Below are 26,759 nucleotides of genomic sequence, written 5' to 3'. Positions count from 1 at the left end.
ATTGAATCACTATGTTGCACACTTGAAATTAAAATAACATTGTGTGTCAACTATACTCAAAAACAAAACAAAACAAAAAACAGTAAAGTTATTCAGGCTGAAGAGAAATGATACCAGATAAGTACACAGATACATACACACACAACACACATAACACCTGTACAAGAGTATAAGAAATTGTAAATGTATGGGTAAATATAAAATTACTTTGCTCTTGTTTCTTAATTTACTTAAAATAATTGACTCAAAGGGAAAACAACATGTAAAAGTAAAATGCATAGAAAAAATAGCACACAGGAAGGACAAATGGAAATAAACTTTTGTAAGGTTCTTACATGAAAGACATGGTAATTCATAGTACACAAAAATATCAAAATCACAGATAAAATTTTAAAACATCAGTAATCATGTAAATGGGCTAAAAACACCAATCAATGGCAGAAATTCTCAGACTGAATTAAAAACAGAAAGCAAAATGCAACCATATGCTATATATCTTTAGATGCCATTTAAATTAAAAAACATGATATATTAAAGTTGGGAAGACATACCAACACTACTTATAAGAAAGCTGAATGTCTATATTATTATCCGACAAAATACACTCCAGGGCAAGGAGTATTATAGATAAAAGACTTTTTTTTTACATGATAGCATAGTCAATTCATCAAGAAGAAAAAGCAATACTAAATATATATTTACCAAATCGGAAAACTTCACAATATATGAAGCAAAAACTAAAGAATTAAAGGGACAAGTAGATGAATATAAAATCATAAAGGGAGTTCAACACTACTGTAACAGTATTTGGTACCAAAAGCACACAAAAATTTAGAAATTACCTAGAAACTCTGAATAGCAGGATCAACTAAATTGCCCTTATTGGTTATTTATAGAACACTACAACCATCAACTCTAAAATATATACTCTTTTCACTTGTCAAAGGAACATTTACTAAGAACATTTATTAGCCCATAAAAAGTTTCAAAAAAATTGAAAGAAATTAAATTATACAGAGAATAATCTATAAACACAATAGAATTAAAATAGAAACCAGTAACAAAAAGATATCTGGAAAATCTCCAAATACTTGGAAGTTAAGCAACACACTGCAAATTAATCAAGGTCAAAGCAAGCTAGCAGCTAAATTAGAAAATATTTTTAATGAAATGATAATTAAGACATTTCTAAATATGCTTTGGAGGCAACTGAAGCATTGCTTAGGGGAAACTTTATAACTCTATATACTTATATTAGAAAAGAATAAAAGTTTAAAGTCAATGATGTAAGCTTCCAATACAGAGGCTAGAAAAAGAAGAGGAAATTAAACCCAAAGTCAGCAGAAAAAAGAAATAAAATATAACAGAAACCAAAAAATACAAAATAAAGAAGCACAGAGGATATCAATAAAACCAAATGTTGGTTCTTTGAAAAGACCAATTATATCAACAAATCTCTACCTGGCTTATAAAGAAAAAAGAGAAAGAGAAAACACAAGTTATCAGTATCAAGAATAAAAGAGGAAATATCACCATAGATCCAACAGACCCAAGAAGAAATAAAAATCCAAAGAGTTTTACATTTATTAATGAAGTTGAATTAATATTTAAAAAGCAGACCATGAAGAAAACTTAGACCCAAATGGTATCACTAGTAAATTCTATCAAATAAGTAAAATAATAACAATCTTGCACACTTAATAAGCACAGCAAAACCAGATCCCCAAACAATTCAAAGACATTAAAAGAAAACTAATGACCAATATTGCACATGAATATAAATAGAAAAAATATTTTTAAAAAATTAGCCACTCAAATTCAGCAAAATATTAAAAGGATAAAGGATCACGATTAAGAAGAATTCATCTCAGAAATGCAAAGTTGGTTTAACATTCAAAAATCAATGTAAAACTTTTCCCCTAAGGATAGGAACAAGTAAGTTATATATTCCTGCTTATATACTCAATTAAGTTTTAACAAAATATAAAAGCAATTCAATGAGCTAAGAAAGCTTTTCAATCAATTGTTCTGGAACAACTAGATCCCAGGGAAAAAAAGATGTAAACCCTTACCTCACACCATACACAAAACATAACTCAAAATTGATTATATAGACCTTCAGGTAAAAGGCAAAGTATGAAGTATAGAAGATTATCTTTATGGACTTGATGTAGGCAAAGATTTTTCTGAGCAAAACCCTGAAAGTACTGACCATAAAAGAAAAACACTGACAAACCGGACTTCATCAAAATTGATCTTCTACTCATCAAGAGCCACTATCCCCCCCCAACCCGTGGAAGAAGTTTTTTATATATTTTTTTAAATTTTATTGTATTATGTTATGTTAGTCACCATACAATACATCATTAGTTTTTGATGTAGTGATCCACGATTCATTGTTTTCATATAACACCTAGTGCTCCATGCAGTACGTGCCCTCCTTAATATCCATCATAGGGCTAACCCATCCTCCCCACCCCCTCCCCTCTAAAACCCTCAGTTTGTTCCTCAGAGTCCATAGTCCATCAAGAGACACTATTAAGAAAATGACTAGAAAGAGGCGGAGCAAGTTGGCGGAGGAGTAGGAGACCTGGATTTCTTCTGGTCTCAGGAATTCAGCTGAACGGGGATCAAACCATTCTGAACACCTACGAACTCAACAGGAGATCAAAGAAGAGAGTAGCAACAACTCTCTGAACAGAGAAGCGACCACTTACTGGAAGGTAGTACATGCCAAGAAGTGAATCCAAGGTGATATTCAGGAGGATAAACGGTGGGGGAGGGGGCCTCCACCGATTCTGGCAAGTGATAGAGCCGCTGAGCACAAAATCGGAACTTTTAGAAGGCGTCTCCGCTGAGGGACGTCACTCCAGTGGCTAAGCGGGAGGTGGAAACCTTGCGGGACAGTGTGATCTCAGGACCCTCGGGGTCACAGAAAGACCGGGGGTGCCTGAGTGCGGCAGAGCTCCCAGGTATGGGAGGGGGGAAGCTGGCTGCAGAGACGGAGCCGAGGCGTGGGCGGTCAGCTAGGGGTGACCATAAACTGTGATCCGCGGCCCAGTTGGGCCACTGCTCCTCCAGCAGGGACCCAACAAGCAGCAGAACCAGGGAGACTCCCCTTCCTCCCCTGGGAGGAGCGGTGCAGGAGCGCACTGCAGGGATCTGCTGGGTTTGGAGACTCCACATGGGGTCTGGTGCCAGAGATAGAAACGCTCAGTCACAGGCAGGATGAGCACGGAGTGAGACCGGGGAGACGGGAGTGATTGACTGCTTTTCTCCGGGGGTGCACTGAGGAGCGGGGCCCCGAGTTTTCGGCTACTCCGGGCGGAGATTGGGAGGCCGCCATTTTCACTCTCATTCTCCAAAGCTGTACCGAGAGCATGCAGGGAACAAAAGCTCTCCAGAGCAAACCCGAGCACATTACCTAGCCCGGACTCACAGGGCGGGGCAATTCCGCCTCGGGCAAAGACATTTGGGAACCACGGCAACAGGCCCCTCCCCCAGAAGATCAGCATGAACAGCCAGCCAAGACCAAGTTTACCGATCAAGGAAAACGGGAGAACTCCAGCACTAGGGGAATACTGCACATAGAATTCATGGCTTTTTTACCATGATTCATTAGTTTTCAAAGTTAATTTTTTTAACTTTTTTTTTTGATTTTTCTTTTTCTCTTTTTCAACCAACATCTTATCAATCCCTTTAAAAAAAACATTTTTTGTTTCATTTTTAGAGTCATATTCTATCCCTTCATAGTAATTACCCTTATTTTTGGCATATATATATATATGTTGTTCACTCTTTAAAATTTTGAGATACAGTTTCTTCTAACAGATCAAAATATACCCTAAATCTCTAATGCATGGCTTTGTTCTAGTCTCCTGCCTGATCACATTCTCTCCCCCTTTTTTTTTTCTTTTTTTTAAATCTTCTTTCTTTTTTCAAACAACTTATCAATTCCTTTTATAAAATCTTTTATAATTTTCATCTTTACAGTCATCTTCCATCCCTTCATTGTATCAACCCTTATTTTGTACATATGTAAGTCTTTCTTTCTTTACAATTTTAGGAGGCACCATCTTCTAACAGACCAAAATACACCCAAAATCTAGTGTGTGGCACTGATCTATGCACTAGCCTGATCATATTTGATCATATTGTTTTTTGTTCTGTTTTTGTTTGTTTTTATCTTTTTCTTTTTTCTTTCTTTCCCTTTCTTTTCCCCTGGTTTCAGGTCTTTTCTTATTTGTTTAGAGTATATTTTCTGGGGACGTTGTTAACCTGTTAGCATTTTGTTCTCTCATTCATCTATTCTCCTCTGGACAAAATGACAAGACAAAAAAAATCACCTCAGCAAAAAGAACAAGAGGTAGTACTCTCTGCCAGGGACCTACTCAATATGGACATTAGTACGATGTTGGACCTAGAGTTCAGAATCGTGATTTTAAAGATACTAGCTGGGCTTGAAAAAAGCATGGTAGTTATTAGAGACACCCTTCCTGGAGAAATAAAAGAACTAAAATCTAACCAAATCGAAATAAAAAAGGCTACTAATGAGGTGCAATCAAAAATGGGGGCACTAACTGGTAGGACAAATGAGGCAGAAGAGAGAATCAGCGATATAGAAGACCAAATGATGGAAAATAAAGAGGCTGAGAAAAAGAGAGAGAAACAACTACTGGATCACGAGGGCAGAATTCAAGAGATAAGCGATACCATAAGACGAAACAACAGTAAAATAATTGGGATCACGGAAGAAGAAAGAGAGAGAGGGGCAGAAGGTATATTGGAACAAATTATAGCAGAGAACTTCCCTAATGTGGGGAAGGAAACAGGCATCAAAATCCAAGAGGCACAGAGAACCCCCCTCAAAATCAATAAAATAGGTCAACACCCCGACATCTAATAGTAAAACTTACGAGGCTCAGAGACAAAGAGAAAATCTTGAAGGCAGCTCGGGAGAAGAGATATGTAACCTATAAAGGTAGAAACATTAGATTGGCAACAGACCTATCCACAGAGACCTGGCAGGCCAGAAAGGACTGGCATGATATCTTCAGAGCACTAAATGAGAAAAATATGCAGCCAAGAATACTATATCCAGCTAGGCTGTCATTGAAAATAGAAGGAGAGATAAAAAGCTTCCAGGACAAACAAAAACTAAAGGAATTTGCAAACACGAAACCAGCCCTCCAAGAAATATTGAAAGGGGTCCTCTAAGCAAAGAGAGAGCCTAAAAGCAGCATAGACCAGAAAGGAACACAGACAATATACAGTAACAGTCACCTTACAGTGGCACTAAATTCATATCTTTCAATAGTTACCCTGAATGTAATGGGCTAAATGCCCCAATCAAAAGACACAGGCTATCAGATTGGATTAAAAAACAAGACCCATCGATATGCTGTCTGCAAGAGACTCATTTTAGACTCAAAGACACCCCCACATTGAAAGTAAAGGGGTGGAAAACCATTTACCATGCCAATTATATAAGGCAATTAATAACAAAAGCAAAGAAACACACTGACAACAATACAATAATAGTGGGGGACTTATCACCCCCCTCACTGAAATGGACAGATCATCTAAGCAAAATATCAACAAGGAAATAAAGACTTTAAATGACACACTGGACTAAATGGACTTCACAGATATATTCAGAACATTCCATCCCAAAGCAACGAAATACACATTCTTCTCTAGTGCCCATGGAACATTCTCCAGAATAGATCACATCCTAGATCACAAATCAGGTCTCAACCGCTACCAAAAGACTGGGATTATTCCCTGCATATTTTCAGACCACAATGCACTGAAACTAGAACTCAATCACAACAGGAAAGTCGGAAAGAACTCAAATACATGGAGGCTAAAGAGCATCCTACTAAAGAATGAATGGGTCAACCAGGAAATTAAAGAAGAATTTAAAAAATTCATGGAAACCAATGAAAATGAAAACACAACTGTTCAAAATCTTTGGGATACACCAAAGGCGGTCCTAAGAGGAAAGTATATAGCAATAGAAGCCTTTCTCAAGAAACAAGAAAGGTCTCAAATACACAACCTAACCCTACACCTAAAGGAACTGGAGAAAGAACAGCAAATAAAGCCTAAACCCAGCAGAAGAGAAATAATAAAGATCAGAGCAGAAATCAATGAACTAGAAACCAAAAGAACAGTAGAACAGATCAACGAAACTAGGAGCTGGTTCTTTGAAAGAATTAACAAGATTGATAAACCCCTGGCCAGACTGATCAAAAAGGAAAGAGAAAGGATCCAAATCAATAAAATCATGAATGAAAGAGGAGAGATCACAACCAACACCAAAGAAATACAATTATAAGAACATATTATGAGCAACTCTATGCCAGCAAATTAGATAAACTGGAAGAAATGGGTGCATTCCTAGAGATGTATCAACTACCAAAACTGAAACAGGAAGAAATAGAAAACCTCAACAGACCTATAACCAGTAAGGAAATTGAAGCAGTCATCAAAAATCTCCTAACAAACAAAAGCCCAGGGCCAGATGGCTTCCCAGGGGAATTCTACCAAACATTTAAAGAAGAATTAAGACCTATTCTCCTGAAACTGTTCCAAAAACTAGAAATGGAAGGAAAACTTCCAAACTGATTTTATGAGGCCAGCATTACCTTGATCCCAAAACCAGACAAAGACCCCATCAAAAAGGAGAATTACAGACCAATATCCTTGATGAACATGGATGCAAATATTCTTACCAAAATACTAGCCAATAGGATCCAACAGTACATTAAAAGGATTATTCACCATGACCAAGTGGGATTTATCCCTGGGCTGCAAGGTTGGTTCAACATCTGCAAATCAATCAACGTCATACAACATATTAACAAAAGAAAGAACAGGAATCATATGATCCTCTCAATAGATGCAGAAAAAGCATTTGACAAAGTGCAGCATCCTTTCTTGATCAAAACTCTTCAGAGTATAGGGATAGAGGGTACATACCTCAATATCATAAAAGCCATCTATGAAAAACCTACAGCGAATATCATTCTCAATGGGGAAAAGCTGAGAGCTTTTCCCCTAAGGTTAGGAACGCGGCAGGGATGTCCACTCTCACCACTGCTATTTAACATAGTATTAGAAGGACTAGCCACAGCAATCCGACAACAAAAAGAAATCAAAGGCATCAAAATCAGCAAAGAGGAAGTCAAACTCTCACTCTTTGCAGATGATATGATACTGTATGTGGAAAACCCAAAAGACTCCACCCCAAAACTGCTAGAAATCATACAGGAATTCAGGAAAGTGGCAGGATATAAAATCAATGCACAGAAATCAGTGGCATTCCTACACACCAACAACAAGACAGAAGAGAGACAAATGAAGGAGTCGATCCCATTTACAATTGCACCCAAAACCATAAGATACCTAGGAATAAATTTAACCAAAGAGGCAAAGGATCTGTACTCAGAAAACTATAAAATACACATGATAGAAATTGAGGAAGACAAAAAGAAATGGAAAAACGTTCCATGCTCATGGACTGGAAGAAAAACATTGTGAAGAAGTCAATGCTACCTAGAGCAATCTACACATTCAATGCAATTCCCATCAAAATACCATCCACTTTTTTCAAAGAAATGGAACAAATAATCCTAAAATTTGTATGGAACCAGAAGAGACCCCGAATAGCCAGAGGAATGTTGAAAAAGAAAAGCAAAGCTGGCGGCATCACAATTCTGGACTTCCAGCTCTATTACAAAGCTGTCATCAAGACAGTATGGTACTGGCACAAAAACAGACACATAGATCAATGGAACAGAATAGAGAGCCCAGAAATGGACCCTCAACTCTATGGTCAACTAATCTTTGACAAAGCAGGAAAGAATGTCCAATGGCAAAAAGACAGTCTCTTCAACAAATGGTGTTGGGAAAATTGGACAGCCACATGCAGAAGAATGAAACTGGACCATTTCCTTACACCACACACAAAAATAGACTCCAAATGGTTGAAAGACCTAAACGTGAGACAGGAGTCCATCAAAATCCTAAAGGAGAACCCAGGCATCAACCTCTTCGACCTCAGCCGCAGCAACTTCTTCCTAGAAACATCGCCAAAGGCAAGGGAAGGAAGGGCAAAACTGAACTATTGGGATTTCATCAAGATAAAAAGCTTTTGCACAGCAAAAGAAATAGTCAATAAAACCAAAAAACAACCGACAGAATGGGAGAAAATATTTGCAAATGACATATCAGATAAAGGGCTAGTATCCAAAATCTATAAAGAACTTATCAAACTCAACATCCAAAGAACAAATGATCCAATCAAGAAATGGACAGACGACATGAACAGACATTTTTCCAAAGAAGACATCCAAATGGCCAACAGACACATGAAAGAGTGCTCAACATCGCTCGGCATCAGGGAAATCCAAATCAAAACCTCAATGAGATACCACCTCATACCAGTCAGAATGGCTAAAATTAACAAGTCAGGAAATGACAGATGTTGGTGGGGATGCAGAGAAAGGGGAACCCTCCTACACTGTTGGTGGGAATGCAAGCTGGTGCAACCCCTCTGGAAAACAGTATGGAGGTTCCTCAAACAGTTGAAAACAGAGCTACCATACGATCCAGCAATTGCACTACTGGGTATTTACCACAAAGATACAAATGTAGGGATCCGAAGGGGTACGTGCACTCCGATGTTTATAGCAGCAATGTCCACAATAGCCAAACTGTAGAAAGAGGCAAGATGTCCATCGATAGATGAATGGATAAAGAAGATATGGTATATATACACAATGGAATATTATGCAGCCATCAAAAGGAATGAGATCTTGCCATTTGCAACGACGTGGATGGAACTGGAGGGTGTTATGCTGAGTGAAATAAGTCAATCAGAGAAAGATGTATCATATGACCTCACTGATATGAGGAATTCTTAATCTCAGGAAACAAACTGAGGGTTGTTGTAGTGGTGGGGGGTGTGGGAGGGATGGGGTGGCTGGGTGATAGACACTGGGGAGGGTATGTGCTATGGTGAGCGATGTGAATTGTGCAAAACTGTTGAATCACAGATCTGTACCTCTGAAACAAATAATGCAATATATGTTAAGAAAAAAAAAAAGAAGAAGAGAGCAGGAGGGGAAGAATGAAGGGGAGTAAATTGGAGGGGGAGACGAACCATGAGAGACGATGGACTCTGAAAAACAAACTGAGGGTTCTAGAGGGGAGAGGGGTGGGGGGATGGGTTAGCCTGGTGATGGGTATTAAAGAGGGCACGTTCTGCGTGGAGCACTGGGTGTTATGCACAAACAATGAATCATGGAACACTACATCAAAAACTAATAATGTAATGTATGGTGATTAACATAACAATAAAAAAATTTAAAAAAAAGAAAAGAAAATGACTAGACAAGCCACACAATGGAAGAAAATATATGCAGTATAAATTAGACAAGAAATTGTATCCATAATCATTATATAACCACCACCTATAACTTATAAAATGTCATAAAATTCATATAGAAATGATGGGGGTAAGTAAAGCAAAATACTTGCATAGACATCTCAAAAGAAGTGTTCAACATCATTTGTCATCAGGAAAATGCAAATTAAAACCACATGGAGATACTACTGCATACCCACTAAAATGGCTAAAATTTAAGACTGAAAATACCGAGTGTTGGTAAGAATAAGGAGGAACTGGAATTGTCATACATTGCTGGTGAGAATGTAAAATCGTACAACTATTTTGGAAAATGGTTTGGCAATTTTTTATAAAGTTAAACATACCTCTACTCTCTGATCCATGAATTCCACTTCTGTGTATTTATACAAAAGATTTTTTATAAACGATTACCAGAACAATTCTAATTTAGATTAGATGATAACACTTAAAATTCTAGTACATATAAAACTGGATTATTAAACATGAGAAATATTTATCTTCATTAATATATATATCTGTGTGCTTGTAATACTAATGTTCCTCTTCTGGAAAGTATAATACAGCTAAATATCTTAATAGAAGTAGGAGGAATGTGCAGTGGGCTAATGGTGCTAATAATGAGCCTTCCTGAAGCCACTGTATTCTATAGATCAGGGTGACTTCTAGAAGAAGATGCTGACCTCGCTATCAATGAAGAATGGAATAGTTAAGGATCAAGGTGAGAGGAGTTGCCCAAAAGGACTATGACACTCATGTTACATGATTCAGATTCTTAGTTCTTTCCCATGGAAGGAAAGAATCATTTCAGATTTATCTAGCTGTCTGTCTAAGGAGTCCTTTTAACTTTTCTGTGGTTATACAAATAATTCCTCAGACCTATTCCTTCTCTAAAAGTTTATGTTTCTGTATATTCAGAATAGAAACTTAATTCTGCACATTTCAACAGATAATAGTTCCCAATTACAGCTGTACATCAAAATTCTCTGAGTTTTTTTTTAAAAGTAAAGATAAACAGACTCCACTCCAGACCACCGAATGAGATTGCTGAGGGTAAAATATCCAGTCATTTGTATTTTTAAGGACCTCTACAGCTTATTTCTTGTGCACTGAACTTGAGATCCACATTTAAAGGAATAAAAGTAAAGTTTAGATATAGTTAAAATCAGATAGTAATACTTCACTTCACAAATTTCACTTTAAAGAATGTAGTAGTTAAATCTTTAAAAAGGCTTTTAAATGAGAATATATTGGGGTATTAGGCATACCATAACAAACATCAAATATCCACTCAAAAAAAAACCCCAATATTAAATAGATATAGGTGACAGTAGTGTGAATAAAACCCCTTTGAAAAAAATAACATTTTCCAAGCAGGAATAAGAAGTGAGAAAATAATTTTCTATTTACTAAATATTTTATTAAAAGAGACACTTCAATTTTAAATTTCTGTTTGATATATGACAACTTGACAAACAAACAGATCTTGGACTACAAAAGTTCGGTGAAATAATCTTTTGTTATATACAATCTGGACTAAATACAACTTACGAAGTAGGAACTAAAATCTTCAGAAATAAAACAAAATTGATAGGATAAAATAAATAAAATTCAGTGATAAAAATGGATGTCTTCAAGGGACTCTGATGTATCACTGGTAACCAGTGACTTACTGAAATGTGCAAATCTATGTATGAGATATGTTAATAGGTGCTTAACACTGAGTGAATGAAGAGATAAATGAATAAATGAACAAGAAATTGTACTTCATATCAAATGGAGAAAGTTGGAGATGGAAATAGATAGGGACTTAAAAATATTTTCTATACATTGAAATTAAGTAACAAACGGACGATATAGCTCCCACTCCCTGGAGCCATTATGAAAAGTATAACAAGTTGGGGCGCCTGGGTGGCTCAGTCGTTAAGCATCTGCCTTCGGCTCAGGTCATCATCCCAGGGTCCTGGGATGGAGGCCTGCATCAGGCTCCCTGCTCCGCAGGAAAGCCTGCTTCTCCCTCTCCCACTCCCCCTGCTTGTGTTCCCTCTCTCACTGTGTCTCTCTCTGTGAAAAAATAAATAAAATCTTAAAAAAAAAAAAGTATAACAAGTTGCTGATAAAAAGTCAACCAAACAATGACACCTGTAGCATCATACTTACCCTACTTAATGTCTAATTTAATCAAAGCATTAACTCTTTGAAGTAACCGATCCATGTAATTGTAAATATAATGGTCTCAGAACAAAATGAGTTGGAAAAATTTACTTAATATTGACTGAAATTACTCACTCTGGTAATGCAGTCTATTCTATTTTTGGTTTGCAAAGCTAGCACATAGGGCAGTAGAAGAAATGATATCTATTCTGCCTGGTACTTGGCTAATGGTGTGGAAAAAAAATTAATTTTCGGAAGAGTAAAGAATTTTTCCACTGGAATACACTTCCATGGTTAGAGAAGCAGTTACTGCTTGGCTGTTTAGTGATTCTTCTAAAGCCCTGCTATAACTGTTATAAAGTCAAAGAACTCTCACCACCCAAAGAAGTCAACCCGTCATATACTCTCTTCTACCTCCCTCCTTTCCCAGAGTCAGTCTGCAGATTCTGTTGCTTCTCTTTTAACATACAGTTTAACTATCCATTTTATTCAATTCATACAGACATAAAATTCAATTTCTGGTGGCCAAGTTACTGTAAGAATATCAGCCTCCTAATTGGCATAGTCAGCATTATTTGGGAAAAAGGATTTCTTCCCATGTCCTTATGCTATTACCCTTTCCTGCAAGGCTCCCCTTCTCCTGTTTTTTCTTTTAGCCATACTAGAGCCACTCCTCTTGCTCCATTATCACTTCTTCCTGTCTTTCCTGACAGCACTAGTCAACACTGATCACTCTTTCCACCGAACACTTATGGCACTTAAAAACAAAAACCCTCATTTGACAATAACCCAATTCAAATACCACACTTAAAGGCACAATGCCTGAAATAAAGCAGCTAGCTGGAAAATGTCAGTTTTCCTTATTTTTTCTTACTAATTGTTGCAATTTATTTAATTCATCATTTTAGGTGTATGAATTATTTCCCCTACTTGGGGATAGTCTAATTAATTCATATTATATACTTCCTTGCAATTATTAAGCATACTCATAAACATGCTCCATAAATGGAAGGTGGAAAAGAGTGTATTTGCTGAATATCCAAAGAAAGTATAAAAGGTGTTTAACAATACATATTAAGTTTACAAGTATTTCAATAGTCAAAAGGTGAAACAATGCAAAATTTTCTGATTTCTTCCCGTTTTGATTAGCAACATAAAGAGTAAAGGTATAAAATTAAAAATATTTCCTACTTTTAAAGGAGTACTTAATTTATCATTTAAAGAAGCAATTACATTAGGAAAAAAAAAATCTCCAACTCATTCCAGGGAATTGAACCAACAAAAAATTAACATTGGTTAAGATTTGGAAAGATACCTATATAGATTTACAAACTGCAAATGTGCAGAACTTTGTTCATTCCTCTTTCTTTAAGGGGATAAACAGCTAAACTAATTTGATTTTTCCAGATCTGCAAATTTTATAATAGATTGGAATCCTAAGGGAACTAACAACAGATGGATGATTGTGTTATTCTAATCTCAGCTACCTCAGGGTTTACGCAAGCTGTCATTTTTAAAAAGACAATCAATTTCTCATTTTAAGAAACATGAAAAAACACTGAATATATCTATCCTGCATTTTCTTTTTTATATCAAAGCATGGTTTTTATTTATTTAAAGTAAACAGAGTGAAATTTTATAATAGGAAATAATTGTTCCACCAGCCAAAAAAAAAAATAAATGATGAAGGGTGAGGATATCTTTAGCCATGGGAAGAAAACGATATTAGCAACAAGCTTAGCCCATATCATAACAGCATATATTACACAATCAAGAAACAGGAAGCCACCTTATTTTTGGCTGTACTCTGAAACTCCAGTGGATAGCTATTCATTTGGAACCTTTAAAGAAATTAAATGCACATTTGGGGTTTATCTGCCTAGATAATACATTCAAAAGAGCCAACATCTGAGAAGTCCCTCATCATAAAATTTAGAAATTCAACAGAGGGCAGTGAATGTGTACACACTGGGCAATTAGTCTTGTTGAGTATTTAGATGATGTATGTAACATAATGTTAATTTTAGATTATTTACAGAAAATATGATCCAACAGAACAATGTGCCAAGCTGCAGAAACTGGAGATTATAGTGAAACTAGGGAGATACCTACTCTGGCCATGCAAATCTCCATAACTATCACTTTTTATTTCCTCTCATACTCATAGACTTGACCATTAATCTCTGTATCTTTTCACATATATTTTCAGGTTTATTCATAGTGTTATAATTTTCTTCACAAATGCTTTTTTTTAAAACTCTCTTCACAATTCCTGTTCCTTCCTCTGTAGCTCAGTTTCCTGATTTTAAAAGTGATGATTATGCCTACTGCAAACAGTAGTTTTAGGGTTGAATAATATAACACACATCAAGTTCTTCAGCACACTATTTAGTTCACAAGAGGTCCTCAGTAGGTATCAATTCCCTTCACCTACCTTAATCTGTTTATTGCTACCTTATGTTTTCCTCTCATTTCTTTGTTCTCATTTTCTTATGTTCTCTTTTATCCCTTTGCCAAATTTGCATTAAAGGTTGCTATGTAAATAATTAGGTATATGTTCATACGTGTATTTGTAAATATCAATATATTTAGAATTGTTTTTTTTTTTAAGATTTTTAAGAGAGAGAGATAGCGAGAGCAGGAACACAAGCAGGGGGTGTGGGAGGGGGAGAAGCAGGCTTCCGGCCGAGCAGGGAGCCCGATGTGGGACTCGATCCCAGGACCCTGGGATCATGACCTGAACCAAAGGCAGACGCTTAACGACTGAGCCACCCAGGTACACTATTTGTATGAATATAGATGCTAATGAAACAGTATATATATTTAATTCAATAAAGATATATAAAATACTATATTAAAGATACAAAGGAGTTTGAGACCTAATGGAATAATTTAAACTAGCCACATACAATATAATAAATATCAAAATGGTAGTTTAAAGTGAATACAAAGAGTGCAGAAGAGGAACATCTACTTAGGAGTAAGAGGGAAGGGAACATTTTAGCTGCAACTTTATAGTTAAGTTTTACATTATCATATGGGAAAAGAAAAGCTCATCTAAAGGAACAGTAGTAGCAAAGGTTCAGTGACATGAATGCACAGGAGGCCTTTGACCAGTGGTGGGTAATAGCACCAGAAGGATAGGCTGGGCCAGACTGGAAGCATATATATATTTTTTTTAAGGAAATAGGACATTTAGTGTCTAACTTGAATAAATATTTAAATGATGAGTTCTTCAGCAAACAGAGAAGTCATTTTACCCTTACAAGGAAGAGGAGCAGATTCCCTTGATTATCTATTTTCATAAGTCTCTGCTACTTCTCTGCTTTCTTCACGATTTCTTTACCGACTCTCATGTCCTGGAGATTCACCTTTGGCAGATTTCAGTTCTGCACTCTAGTTCATCCTTTATACAGTCACTAAAATAATCTTCCTAAAGTACAGATGAGTCAAAGCTTTTGCTCAGAAATCTTAAAGGGTTTAATCTACTGCCTATTAAAATTAAGACAAACTGATTGATAGTTTATAAAGCCCTCCTCCTTCATTCTTTTAGCTATTCTTTGTCAAATATTTCTTAACACTGTCATTCTAGTTGCAGAGGATATGACAGATAAGACGCGAAAACTACCCTACAGGAGTTTACTGCACATTAAGACCTTAAGTTGGAATATGAGAAAGCCATGACAGAGATGCATACTGGCTTTATATACCAAGCTGATGATTTAGCAATATATATTTCCAACCCATATCTTCCCCCTAAATTCCAGATTCAAATATCCAATGTATAAAAAAATATGTCTATTTAAATGTATAACAAGTATTCAAAACCTAACATAAAAGCAAGCTCTTCACCTCCTCTCTCAAACCTATTTCTCCCTCATTCCTCCCCATCTCAGTGTATGATAATCTAATCCTTCCCGTGGCTTGGATCAATGAGTTGGAGTCTTCTTTGATTCCTTCCTTTCTCTCACATTCCACTGTCGATCTGTTACTCAATTCTGTTGGCTCTATCATCAAAATATACCCAGAATCCAAATACTTCTCACTATCTCCCACTGACATCCTCATCGAAACCACTGCCATTTTTCATCTGGATCTTCTCAATAGCTTCCTACTTCATCTCCCAGTCTTAACCCTCTGTCCTCCCTTCAGTCTTTGCTCAACACAGGCTCCACAGCAATCTTTCGTAAAAATATAAATCAGAGCCTGTGTTCCTATGTTCAAGACGCTGCAGTGACTTTCAAAAACCCTCTATCATCCTTCCTTCTCTGACTTCAATACCAACAATGCTTCTCCCATACTCCTGGTCAGCCATACTCGTCTCTTTCCTGGTCACTAGCTGGAATTCTCCTCTCCTGAAAGTATCTACATCTCTTGCTCCCCACTTTGCTAGTCTGAACATGATTAATAATGTAACCCCCATCCCCAGTTAGCACTCTCCAGCCCTCTTCCCTGCTGTGTATTTCTCATTTGCCGCCATACTATTTGATATACTAAAGCATTTGTTTATTGTCTGTCTTCCCATCAAAAGGCAAGATTCTTTCCCTCTTTTGTTTACTGCTGTGTCTATATGCTTATAAAAATTCTATTAAATAGTAGAAAACTGTAAGTATGCGTTTAATCAATGAATGTGTCTTTGAGTGGGGGAAGGGAGAAGCCGGCAATGCTGCTAATAGTTTAGTGTTCCTGAAAAATAAACAGAAGGCATGGAGAAAAAAACATGATGCCAGAAAGGAAGAAAAGGGAAGGAAAATGTAAGGCTTTGGGTATCAAGGTAAGAAGCTTAGACTTTAGGCAATGGTCAATGTTGATCCTTCCAAGGAAGGATCTTCCTTGCACTTCAAGGAATGAGTAGGTCAGATTTGCACTTCAAAGGTCACTCTGAGAGCAGCATAAAGGATACCTTTGAAAAGAAATCAGATTCCAATCAGTGACACCTGGAAAAGAGGCTGTTGTAATACCCTAGGCAAGAAGTAATGGGGGCCTGAACAAAGAAGTGGTCAATTAAGTAGATAAATTTGAGATCTATTAAGAACATAGAATTAACATAGTTTGGTAATTGAGAAGAAAATATGGACTTAGATCATTATTCAGTTTCTGGTTTAGATGGGCAGTAGATGATTGTATTGCCCCCCAAAACACAATGTAGAAAAGGGTATATGTTAATAAGGTATGATGAGGTGAGGGCCCTGCTGGACATTTAGAGTTTGAGGGTTTCTGTAGCACATCCAGGTGATGTTTACCTTTTAAGCTGCTGGGAATACCACAATGAAGCTTATGGTAGATCTCTGAATAGAAGATGTGAATTTTGAAGTTATCAACATATGCGGTAGGTAAAAACAGTACAAAGGAGATCCTAGAGGATAGTGGATAGAATCAAAAGAGAGGAAGACAATGCCTTAAGGAAAAACAACTTTTGATGGGTAGATCGGAAAAAAAAGCTCAAAAAAGAGAAAGTTACAAGAAAACCCAGACACTTGCACAGAAGAGACTGAGATATCTATACTGTATATGGCACCAAGTGAGAGATTTTTAAGATGAGAAACCTTGTGCATATTTTTAATCTAATTAGACAGCTCTATGAAATATTATCTATTTTTTTAGATAATTAAGTGCTTTTCAAAATTCAAGACGCTTAAAACATACCTGTATATTCCACTGAGGGGAAGTAGCATTCAGATGCGCTTTCGGAGAGATGAAGCACAAATTTTTCAAGCAATTCTAGTAAAGCTGTAATAAACAAGATAATAATTAGGATATTAAAGGTCAAGAATAATACATGATAATGCATCTCTGAAGTCACAGACTAGTAGATAAAAGTCATCTGAACTTCTTCACAGTTACACCCTTAAGGGGGTCCAATTCAAAACACAAAACACTTTAATATTCATAACAATGTTTTTGATGTAAATTAAATTTTAATTGCTTCACTGAGAACCTATTCAATGTAAAACTGGAAAAGAATCATCTGTTATCTTTAGATTCTCTAAGGATTACTTCAGAATTCGCTAAATGATCTAGATACAGAAAGAAAATCATCACTAACTAGGCTATAATATCTTATCGTCATTATTCACACATGCAGAAAAAAAAATTATCTAAACTCCAAGACAACAATCAAGGCATAACTCCCTTCCCTTTCAAGACCAGGGCATATTATGTGTTTTATACACTTGGCAACTTTATATCTGTTTAAGGCAACTGGATCAAAAGTAAGCTTGCCAGCAGTTGGGTGGAGGGAAAGATGCATAGGTAGAACACAGGATTTTTAGGGCTGTGATACTCTTCTCTATGACACAACAATGGTGGGTAAATTTCCCCATTATACATTTGTTAAAATTCATAGAATGTGCAAACACCAAGAGTGAACCCAATGCAAACTACAGACTTTGGATGATAATGATGTGCCAATGTAGGTTCGTTGATTGTAACAGGTGTTATAGTGGGGGAGGTTGTGCATGTGTAAGGCATAGAATGTATATGGGAACTCTCCGTACTTTCTGCTCAATTTTGCTGTAAATCTACAATTGCTCTAAAAAAGTTTATTAATCAAAAAAACGTTGGAAAAGACACCTATCTATCAGTGAAACAGTAAGGAACTGTATCAAAAAAAAAAAAAAAGTAAGTTTTTCTCTATCTGGTTTAGAAGAAACAAATGATTCCTGGACTGGACTGATAATGCCACTGTGTTTGCATTTACCACTCTCAAAATGTATGTAATGAGATGAATTATACTTAATATAGAATCCAGAATTGGTTTTTTGGAAAGAAATATATCTATAAAGTAAATGATATGCATACACAGAATATATATATATATATATATATATATATATATATACATACATATGTGTATATATATATATATATAAAACAAGCAAGCTTAAGCCACCTTTTAAAACTGCGTTACATTCAGGATATTGACTATGACCTATATTAACTAAATGGACCCTTTTTTCATATCCAAGTGCATTTTAAGCACATAAGTCATAAAGAAAATTAGTGTTCAACATGTGAAAAATGTGAAATCAAACAGGAATAACAAGCGCTTTCCAACAATTGTAGCTCTGACAAGCTACATATCACAGTTTTTAATGGCCTAAGATTAAAAACAAAAATTTTAACGAACCAGGAGAGATGATGGACTCTGAAAAACAAACTGAGGGTTCTAGAGGGGAGGAGGGTAGGGGGATGGGTTAGCCTGGTGATGGGTATTAAAGAGGGCACATTCTGCATGGAGCACTGGGTGTTATGAACAAACAATGAATCATGGAACACTACACCAAAACAAATGATGTAATATATGGTGATTAACATAACAATAAAAAATTAAAAAAAAACAAAAATTTTAATCACTGAACTCTATTCATATTCTGATTTCAAATAAAGTATTAAAAAGTATGAGAATATAGTAGTGGAGGGTCAGAAAGGGCAACAGTATTGTCAATTATTTAAACTTATAGTTGTGTAACGGTTCTATCTTTACATGCATAGGGATAAATTCTCTCACAGAAAAATCTTTCAAAGTTTTAACCTATGAATCTATACATAAATAGCTCTTAGGTGAGCTTTCAACCTCCATGTATTTGTTTATGTTATTTAATATAAAGAGGAAAAATGAAACAAAACGAAACCAGAGAGAGAGACAAAACATAAGAGACTCTTAATCTTAGGAAACAAACTGAGGGTTGCTGGAGGGAAGTGGGGTGGAGGGATGGGGTAACAGGGTGATGGACATTGGGGAGGGTATGTGTTGTGAGCACTGGGTATTATAAAAGACTGATGAATCACAGACCTGCACCCCTGAAACAAGTAATATATTATACATTAATCAACTGAATTTAAATTAAAAAATTACAGTCTTGAGACTCTTGAGATTATAATTTTTTAAGAATATCTTAATGAATTTTAGAAAATCATTCTGAATCAAACTATAAGAATAAAATGTGAGATACACATTAGTAACAAAGATTATATAAAAAGAATTTTAAGTGGAAATATCCATTTAACATTATAATTATTCTCATTTTAGCACAACCGTATGTTTGCTACATGCTATGCACCGAAGTAAAGTGCCTGAGTTAATGGGAAAGGTCACAGCGTACTGCTAAGCAATTCTTTGAATCATATGCCCAGAATCAGGTTTAGCCATCAGACAGATACCTAAACACACTTCAGTGAAATAAAAAAATTCTTTATCATATCTGTGGAGCTAAACACAATATAATTTGAAACTGAAAGAGTTACCAGACTAACTGCAGACTTTGCAAAAGCACACTATTTTATGGCAAGTACTGATCTTGAAATGCAAAATTATGCCATTAGATCCATACACTGGAGGCTTTTAGATTAACTACTTTTATATTTTGTATGCAAAAATTACATCGCCAAACTATCTGGAGAAGGTTCTGGATTTCTACTGATTCCAATAGACTCATTTTGCCCAGCAACCCTTATAAACAGCACTATGCACTTCCAAATATTTTGAGGGATAGGCTATAATCATGGAATAATACTAAACACTGATCTACATACAGTAGTTGAACACGTGGCTAAAATCTCATTGGCACATCTAACTAACCAAACATAAGTGTAGCTGAACTTGCATAATTACTAGAGTGGCTATTTATCTCAGTATGGCCAACCACTTCACTCATTGTCAATTCACTAAAAATTCCATCATCTATAACTCAAGGAAATTAGTTCATATCATGAAACACTTACCTTTAAATACAAATTAACTCTAGAATATTACTGTCCAGAAAGTTAACCATAAAATATTCTTTTCATCTTAAGTGGATCTTTTTATTTCAAATGACAGACCTGGAATTTCTAGAAAGGATTTTAGATTATAAGCTGCCTCCTTTAAAACATATTTATTCCATGGGGCTGGACTATGACACAGACTATAAAAAAAATGTATAAGATATATATATATATGTATGTATGTATGTATGTGTGTGTGTACATACAAACTACAAAGGGACATGGGTTTATCTAATGAGAAAAGACTGAGGACAGATTGTTCAGGGATACTTGGGTATTGACTAATTTCTCCCTTGGCACTGCTGTCACAAGAGAAGCTGGTTCCAAAACTAAGGCAGCTCAGTGTTTGTAAACATGCAAAATTTCTCCTGGATTCATTCTTTTTTAATTCTTTTTTATCTTTTATCACTGCTAGCATATCATAAGATAATTACAATAGAGACCCAATGTTTTCCCAATCAGTCCATCTTACATGGAACCACCAGAGGCTTTTTCCTTGAACACTTGCTTATTCAAGAACTAAATCATGGCTCCCATCTCCCTACCCCATGAAGTTAACACTATACTCATGGGTTTCAGGCACTTTACAATCTTACTGCATCCAACCATATCCACATTTTATACAAATTATAAGCACAGTCAGACTATTTTTCTCAATGTTCTCAAGTAGTTTATATTCACTTTCCTCTATAATTTTTAAGAAAACTTATTTTGTATAGAGTCTCAGGAATTTGTGAGGATAGTACAAAGGTAGAGGACTTTTATCCCTTCATTTAGGGTAGGTCTGCTGTTGACAAATTCTTCATTTGAGAATATCTTGATTTTCTATTCCTGAAGACTATTTTCAATGCATAGAGAATTCAGATTAACAGTTCTTTCAGTGCTTGAATGTCATGCCACTTCCTCTGTCCTCCATCTTTTCTGGTGAGAGGTCCATGGTCAATGGTATTGATTTTCCGCTGTAGGTATGATGTTGTTTTTCCTTCTCTGCTTTCAAGATTTTTTTGTCTTTAGTTTTTATAAGTTTGACTATATTGTGTCTTGGTATGGAATTCTTTGGGTTTACCCTGTTTGTGGTTCTTGAATCCATACTTTTAGATTTGGGTTTCTTGATAAATTTGGAAAGTTTTTAGCTATGTTTCTTCAAATACATTTATAGTCCTAACCTCTTCCCAGGTCTCCAATGGCACAAATGCTAGACCTTCTGTTATGGTTCCACAGGTCTCTCGGTCTCTGTTAATTATTTGTTTTGTTTTGTTTTTCAGTCTATTTCCTCTCTGTTGATACCTTCGAGTCACCAATTCTTCCCTCTGTCCATTTTATTGTTGAACCAATCCATTTAGCTTTTTATTTTGGTTATGGTATTTTCACTTCTAAAATTTCCTTTTGGGTTTTATTTCTTTGCTGATACCTTCTAATTTTAAATTTGTTGCATGTGTGAGACAAACACATGTGGAGGGGAAGAAGGAGGTCTGGCCCTGTTACCACTGAGTGATAGTGAAAATCCTTAACTCTCTAAGTCTTCTCTGATACAATCCTAGCAAGGAGTGGCAAGGGTGTCCCATTACTGCCAGGTAAGGATGGAAGTCCAGACTGTGCCCAAGTCTTGCTAGCAGGATTTTCTGCGGTGTTTGGCTGGATTAAAGTGGTCACTCTCTATTAAAATGTATCCTGATAGACTACCCCTTTCCTGGTCCTTTTCGCTAGAGAGTATGCGTTTATTGACCCCACCTTTTTATCCTGCATCTGATGATGTTCTTAATCACTCATTCTAGGATATATGAGGCAAAAAGAAAATCTAGGGAATTCATCTCTGAGTTGCCCATAGATTATGTCACTATTCTCAGAAAATATACTGTCTCCAACAACAAAATATAAACATTTTTATTTCCCCCTTTTAATTTTATAACAGTTAAAATGAAAACCATAAAGCATGGCTAATAACGTGGACAATTTTAAATTACAGCTTTCAAAAAAATCTACCTTATATTTCCATTAGAACCCTTTTCTTAGACCTTTATTCAAAATTTAAAAATGATTTTTAGAAAACAAATGCACATATATTTGAATATAAAACAATTTATTTGCTAGTTTAGGAAACAGCTATTCCCTCACAATAAAATTTCAATTTCCTTAAGAGTGACTAAATTTACTTGGCTAGATGTGGCACAGTTTCAAAATACGTGTCAATAAAAAAATCAATAAGGTTTCCAAAAATATAGCAGTATGGTATAGTGAAAGCTGGTGAAACTGAGTAAATGGTTACCTGGGTAAAGGCAGATCAATGTTCCAACTGCTTACCAAGACCTCTTAGTTTAAAAAAAGTTTAGTAGTTTCTCAGATTTTAATATTTTTTGGCAGTTTTTGGGCTGCCTACAATTTTACTGTCATTAGGAGGTGAGGGTCGGTGGGCCTCTTCCTCCATCTTCTCTCTCTCAGCTTCCCTGAATTTCAGATTATAATTTTTGTTTTCCAGGATCATAAGTTTCTCAGAAGTCAATGGACTTCTGGAGTCAGTATTATGTATTCTAGACATGTCAACACTGGTCTTTAGGAAACACAGCTTTCATTAATATAATATTCATACCAAAAATACCACAAAAATTAAACAGCATACTTACCACTTCCACTGATTATATCAGGTTTGGCCTTCATCATTTTACAAAATTGTCTTCGGCAGTTTTCTATCCACTCGGTTTGTTTATCAGACATTTTGAAGCGTAATAAAAGTTTGCCAAGATCACTGTCTAATAAGAAACACAACATGTTATATTATTATAATGAGATGGTAGAAACACCGAAAAATAAGTATTAATGTTAAATATATAAACAGTTACAAATTCCAGAAATAGTATATAGCTTTCAAAAGAAAATATTTTTCTGTAATTACATCTTATACCATCAATTATACTTATTAAAATCCTATAAAATGAATTTATTAAAAGCTCACAAAATGGATTGATTTGTAACCATAATTCTTGAATGTTTTTTCTTACATGAACATGATTCATTACTGAGTATTTCAAGCAACAGACATCAAATAACAGATGTGATAGATGTAAGATTTCACTACCTAGATTGACATGAACATTATACTCCTTTCCCATGCACATTCAGACACAATTTGATTCATTTCTTTAAAAGCAAAAAGAAAACATAAGCATAGAAAATTTCTAGTCAATTATTTATTTCCACTTCTTGCAAAAAAATTATACCAAAAATGAGTGGTGCTGAAAGAGTGTCTATGGCTAAAATATAACTTCTTACTAAGCAATTTCATGAATACATGGCAACTTCCATCTAATTTTATTTTTCCATTTTAACTTTATTTTTATTCCCAAGAGACTTTTCCATCTTCCATTTTAATATCATTCCCGTGAAATTTTGTATTAGAAAACATCTATAAATAATATATTAAAAAGGATGTAGGTATCCTTAAAAAAAAAGATATACAAGTACTTATCCAAACAAAAATATACTATCTTCCCACACACATATAAAGATTCAAGGGGGAGAAAAAAGAGGCAATAATGTTTTCTTATTTTCCAGAAGATCATGATGAAATAAGTAGTCACATAAACTCATACCTTTTAACACTTTCCTTGAAAGAGATTTGGGGATCAAAAAGGAACAAGAGCCTTTTGAAAATAAAGGGTCAAAGTCCTGACTGCCCCTGTCCAAAGATGTGTCTGGGAACACTAACACTACAAAATATATTGGCCAAAGCTCTCTTTGGGCTGATAAATCCCAGCAGGAAGATAACAGTGGTCAATCTAATACTACAGAGAGTTTCAACCCACTCTTACCTTCTTAAAAAAAATAATATTATTTTTATAATAATAAAGCAAGTCCTTACTCTTACATATTTAAAAAATTAATCTTTCTACCATACCAACTATTTTCATTTTTCCATCCAGTCTTTGTAAAAAATACATTAAAAATATATGTATGGAGTTCCTCCTCCCAAGTTCCTACTTGGCTATAATAATCAAGCCAAAGTCACTTGCCCTTATGAAACCCACATGTCATAAAACATATGCTTATATATATATACACACAATTATAATACTACAATTAAGACACACTTATCACTCTTATGATCTAAATCGGTTTTATTTAACACTGAAAAAAGCAGCTATATGTCACACAGTCCTCATGGTTATGATATCTAAAATATTATGTTTAAATATATAAATCATAATTTATGTAAATATGTCCTTATTTGACAAGTCACCAAAAAAAGCCTCCTCATATCAAAGCTACATATTCTTTTATAAAAATACATGAGTATACAAATAAATATACCAAACATATGTATATTCACACAAATATACATATGAACCAGAATGAATTGTGTTGTTGAAAGAATGTGTATTTCAGATGTTTAGTACTAATCTATTCTCTTTGAAAATTAAGACCAAAATGATCCTGTAACATTTCATAAATAGCCTCAATCAGAAGCAATAACTACAGAAAAATTAAAGTTACTAAGTCAAAGGAGAAAATGATTCTTTTTAATAAAAACTTTCAAAACCTTTAACCTAAACTCAAGAAATACCAAAGCTGATAATTTTGTTGAATTATGTTACTAATAACAAAGTTATAATGTTAAATGTATCTTAATATGAATTAGGTAAAATACTTGATTCAACAGCATTAAAATAATTTTTATAGTTTCCACTTAGAATATCTACCTTACTTCTTTCCCAAGAACAAACTACCTAAAGCCTAATAAGAGTCACTAGTGGCATATGACTGCAAAGACAAATGTAGTTTTTCATCTCTGTTTCTTCCTCTATATCATCTTTTCTATCCATGTATAACCTGTCTTTTATAACTACTACTATCTCCTTCAAGTAGAAGATGCCAATGTAGCTCTTTTGTAAATTACCTGCTCTTGAAAAGTCCTATATTATCTGTTCCCTCTTCCATCCTGCCCTACACCCTCCTCTTGCCCTATCCTTTCACATTAGCTATTCTGTTTTGCTTTTTATCATCTCATTCTAAGAAAAAGAGCACAAGGTATCACAACTGTAAACAGTGCTGAAGCAGCAGATGTGGTGTGCATGTGAATCTACCAGTTGGTGGAAGGGCTAAAGGGTTCAGTTTACCTGGAAATTGGAATTTAGGCTGAGCTAGAGACAGAGTGACTACAAACTCCTAGAGACAACTTGGTAGCCTTTATATGTATCTGGTTACATTTTCTCAATCAATGAGAGTGTGAGCTTTTCTTTTCTTTTTTTTTTTTTTAAGATTTTATTTATTTGAGAGAGAGACAATGAGAGACAGCACAAGAGGGAAGAGGGTCAGAGGGAGAAGCAGACTCCCCGCCGAGCAGGGAGCCCGATGTGGGACTCGATCCCAGGACTCCAGGATCATGACCTGAGCCGAAGGCAGTTGCTTAACCAGCTGAGCCACCCAGGCGCCCGAGAGTATGAGCTTTTCAATTTGCATTCCTCGCGGTTAAAAATATTTAGTGATTTGATATAATGTTAACTGAAAAATACGTATATCTGTGATATTTAGGTTTGAGGGGAACAGTGATTCCTTTATTTCCCCCTCCAAATCTGGGACTAACAGAGTAGTAGATAGGAGTAGATAAATGGAGTCCAAGAAATCTATGTTAGTACTGAAACAGCTAAAGTAGACACCATTACTTAGATCTGCTGCCATATGAACTTCCAAATGTCTTCCCTGAATTAAACTAACCTATTCAATCACAGACAATGACAGACAACCAAAGGCCTCTGCTAACTAAAATGTACCAATATAACCTAAAGATAGGCTAACATGAAAGTACACCTTACACAAGTAGGCTAATCCAAGATTTTCCAACCTTCTCCCAAGTTCCCCTACCAAACATTCTTCCTACCTTTGTGCAGAATAAGTGGGCAAGGCCAGAGAAAGGCCAATGGTGTTAGACCAGCAAAGGCCCTTGGACATAGAAATGAGGCAAGAGGAAATGGAATCACAGGAAGGAATACAATAACTCTAGTAACTATGCGAGTAGAGCAAATATAAATCTGATGTTTTCCCAAAATTTCTATGTTTATAATAACACAAAAGAATTAAAACCCAGAGTTTTGCTTCTGGCCATGATGGAGGTACTAGGAATAGACTTGCTGTCCTGCTGTAAACAACCTGAAAACTGAATAAAATATAACAAACAATGGTTTCCAAACATTGGGCAACAGACAGTACAGGACTGTTTTGCCTGAGAAAAGGGAACTTTACAACTGGCCTTTTATCTTGAAGGAAATTTCAAGATCACTATGCAGGATGGGGATGCTATGGAGGTCTTGCAGAGTTGAAGAGACAAGTCAAATTGCAGAGACTGAGGAGGCTAAAAAAATTTGGGATCATAGTACTGAAGAGGAAGAGCAGAGCAAAGAACTACAGAAATCCG

General features: G+C 35.5%; 1 protein-coding gene across 4 annotated transcripts in view; it reads right to left on the bottom strand.

Moving 5' to 3' along the window:
• Window positions 1-26,759, bottom strand: part of TBC1D32 (TBC1 domain family member 32) — a 196,732-nt gene that overhangs the window by 33,230 nt on the left and 136,743 nt on the right. For all 4 annotated transcript variants that reach the window (XM_028117067.2, XM_028117066.2, XM_028117068.2 and 1 more), the window contains 2 exons: window positions 22,975-23,100; window positions 17,234-17,317 (listed from right to left, as the gene is read on the bottom strand). In XM_028117067.2, the coding sequence (XP_027972868.2) occupies window positions 17,234-17,317; window positions 22,975-23,100 (210 nt within the window). The remainder of the gene's footprint in view (window positions 1-17,233; window positions 17,318-22,974; window positions 23,101-26,759) is intronic.

This window comes from Eumetopias jubatus, unplaced genomic scaffold, assembly GCF_037043125.1.
Source record: "Eumetopias jubatus isolate StellerSeaLion01/CBP00866 unplaced genomic scaffold, mEumJub1_p1.0 scaffold_6, whole genome shotgun sequence".
Lineage (NCBI taxonomy): Eukaryota > Metazoa > Chordata > Mammalia > Carnivora > Otariidae > Eumetopias > Eumetopias jubatus.
The sequence above is the reverse complement of the archived record's forward strand: the minus strand, read 5'-3'. Positions and strand labels throughout refer to the sequence as shown.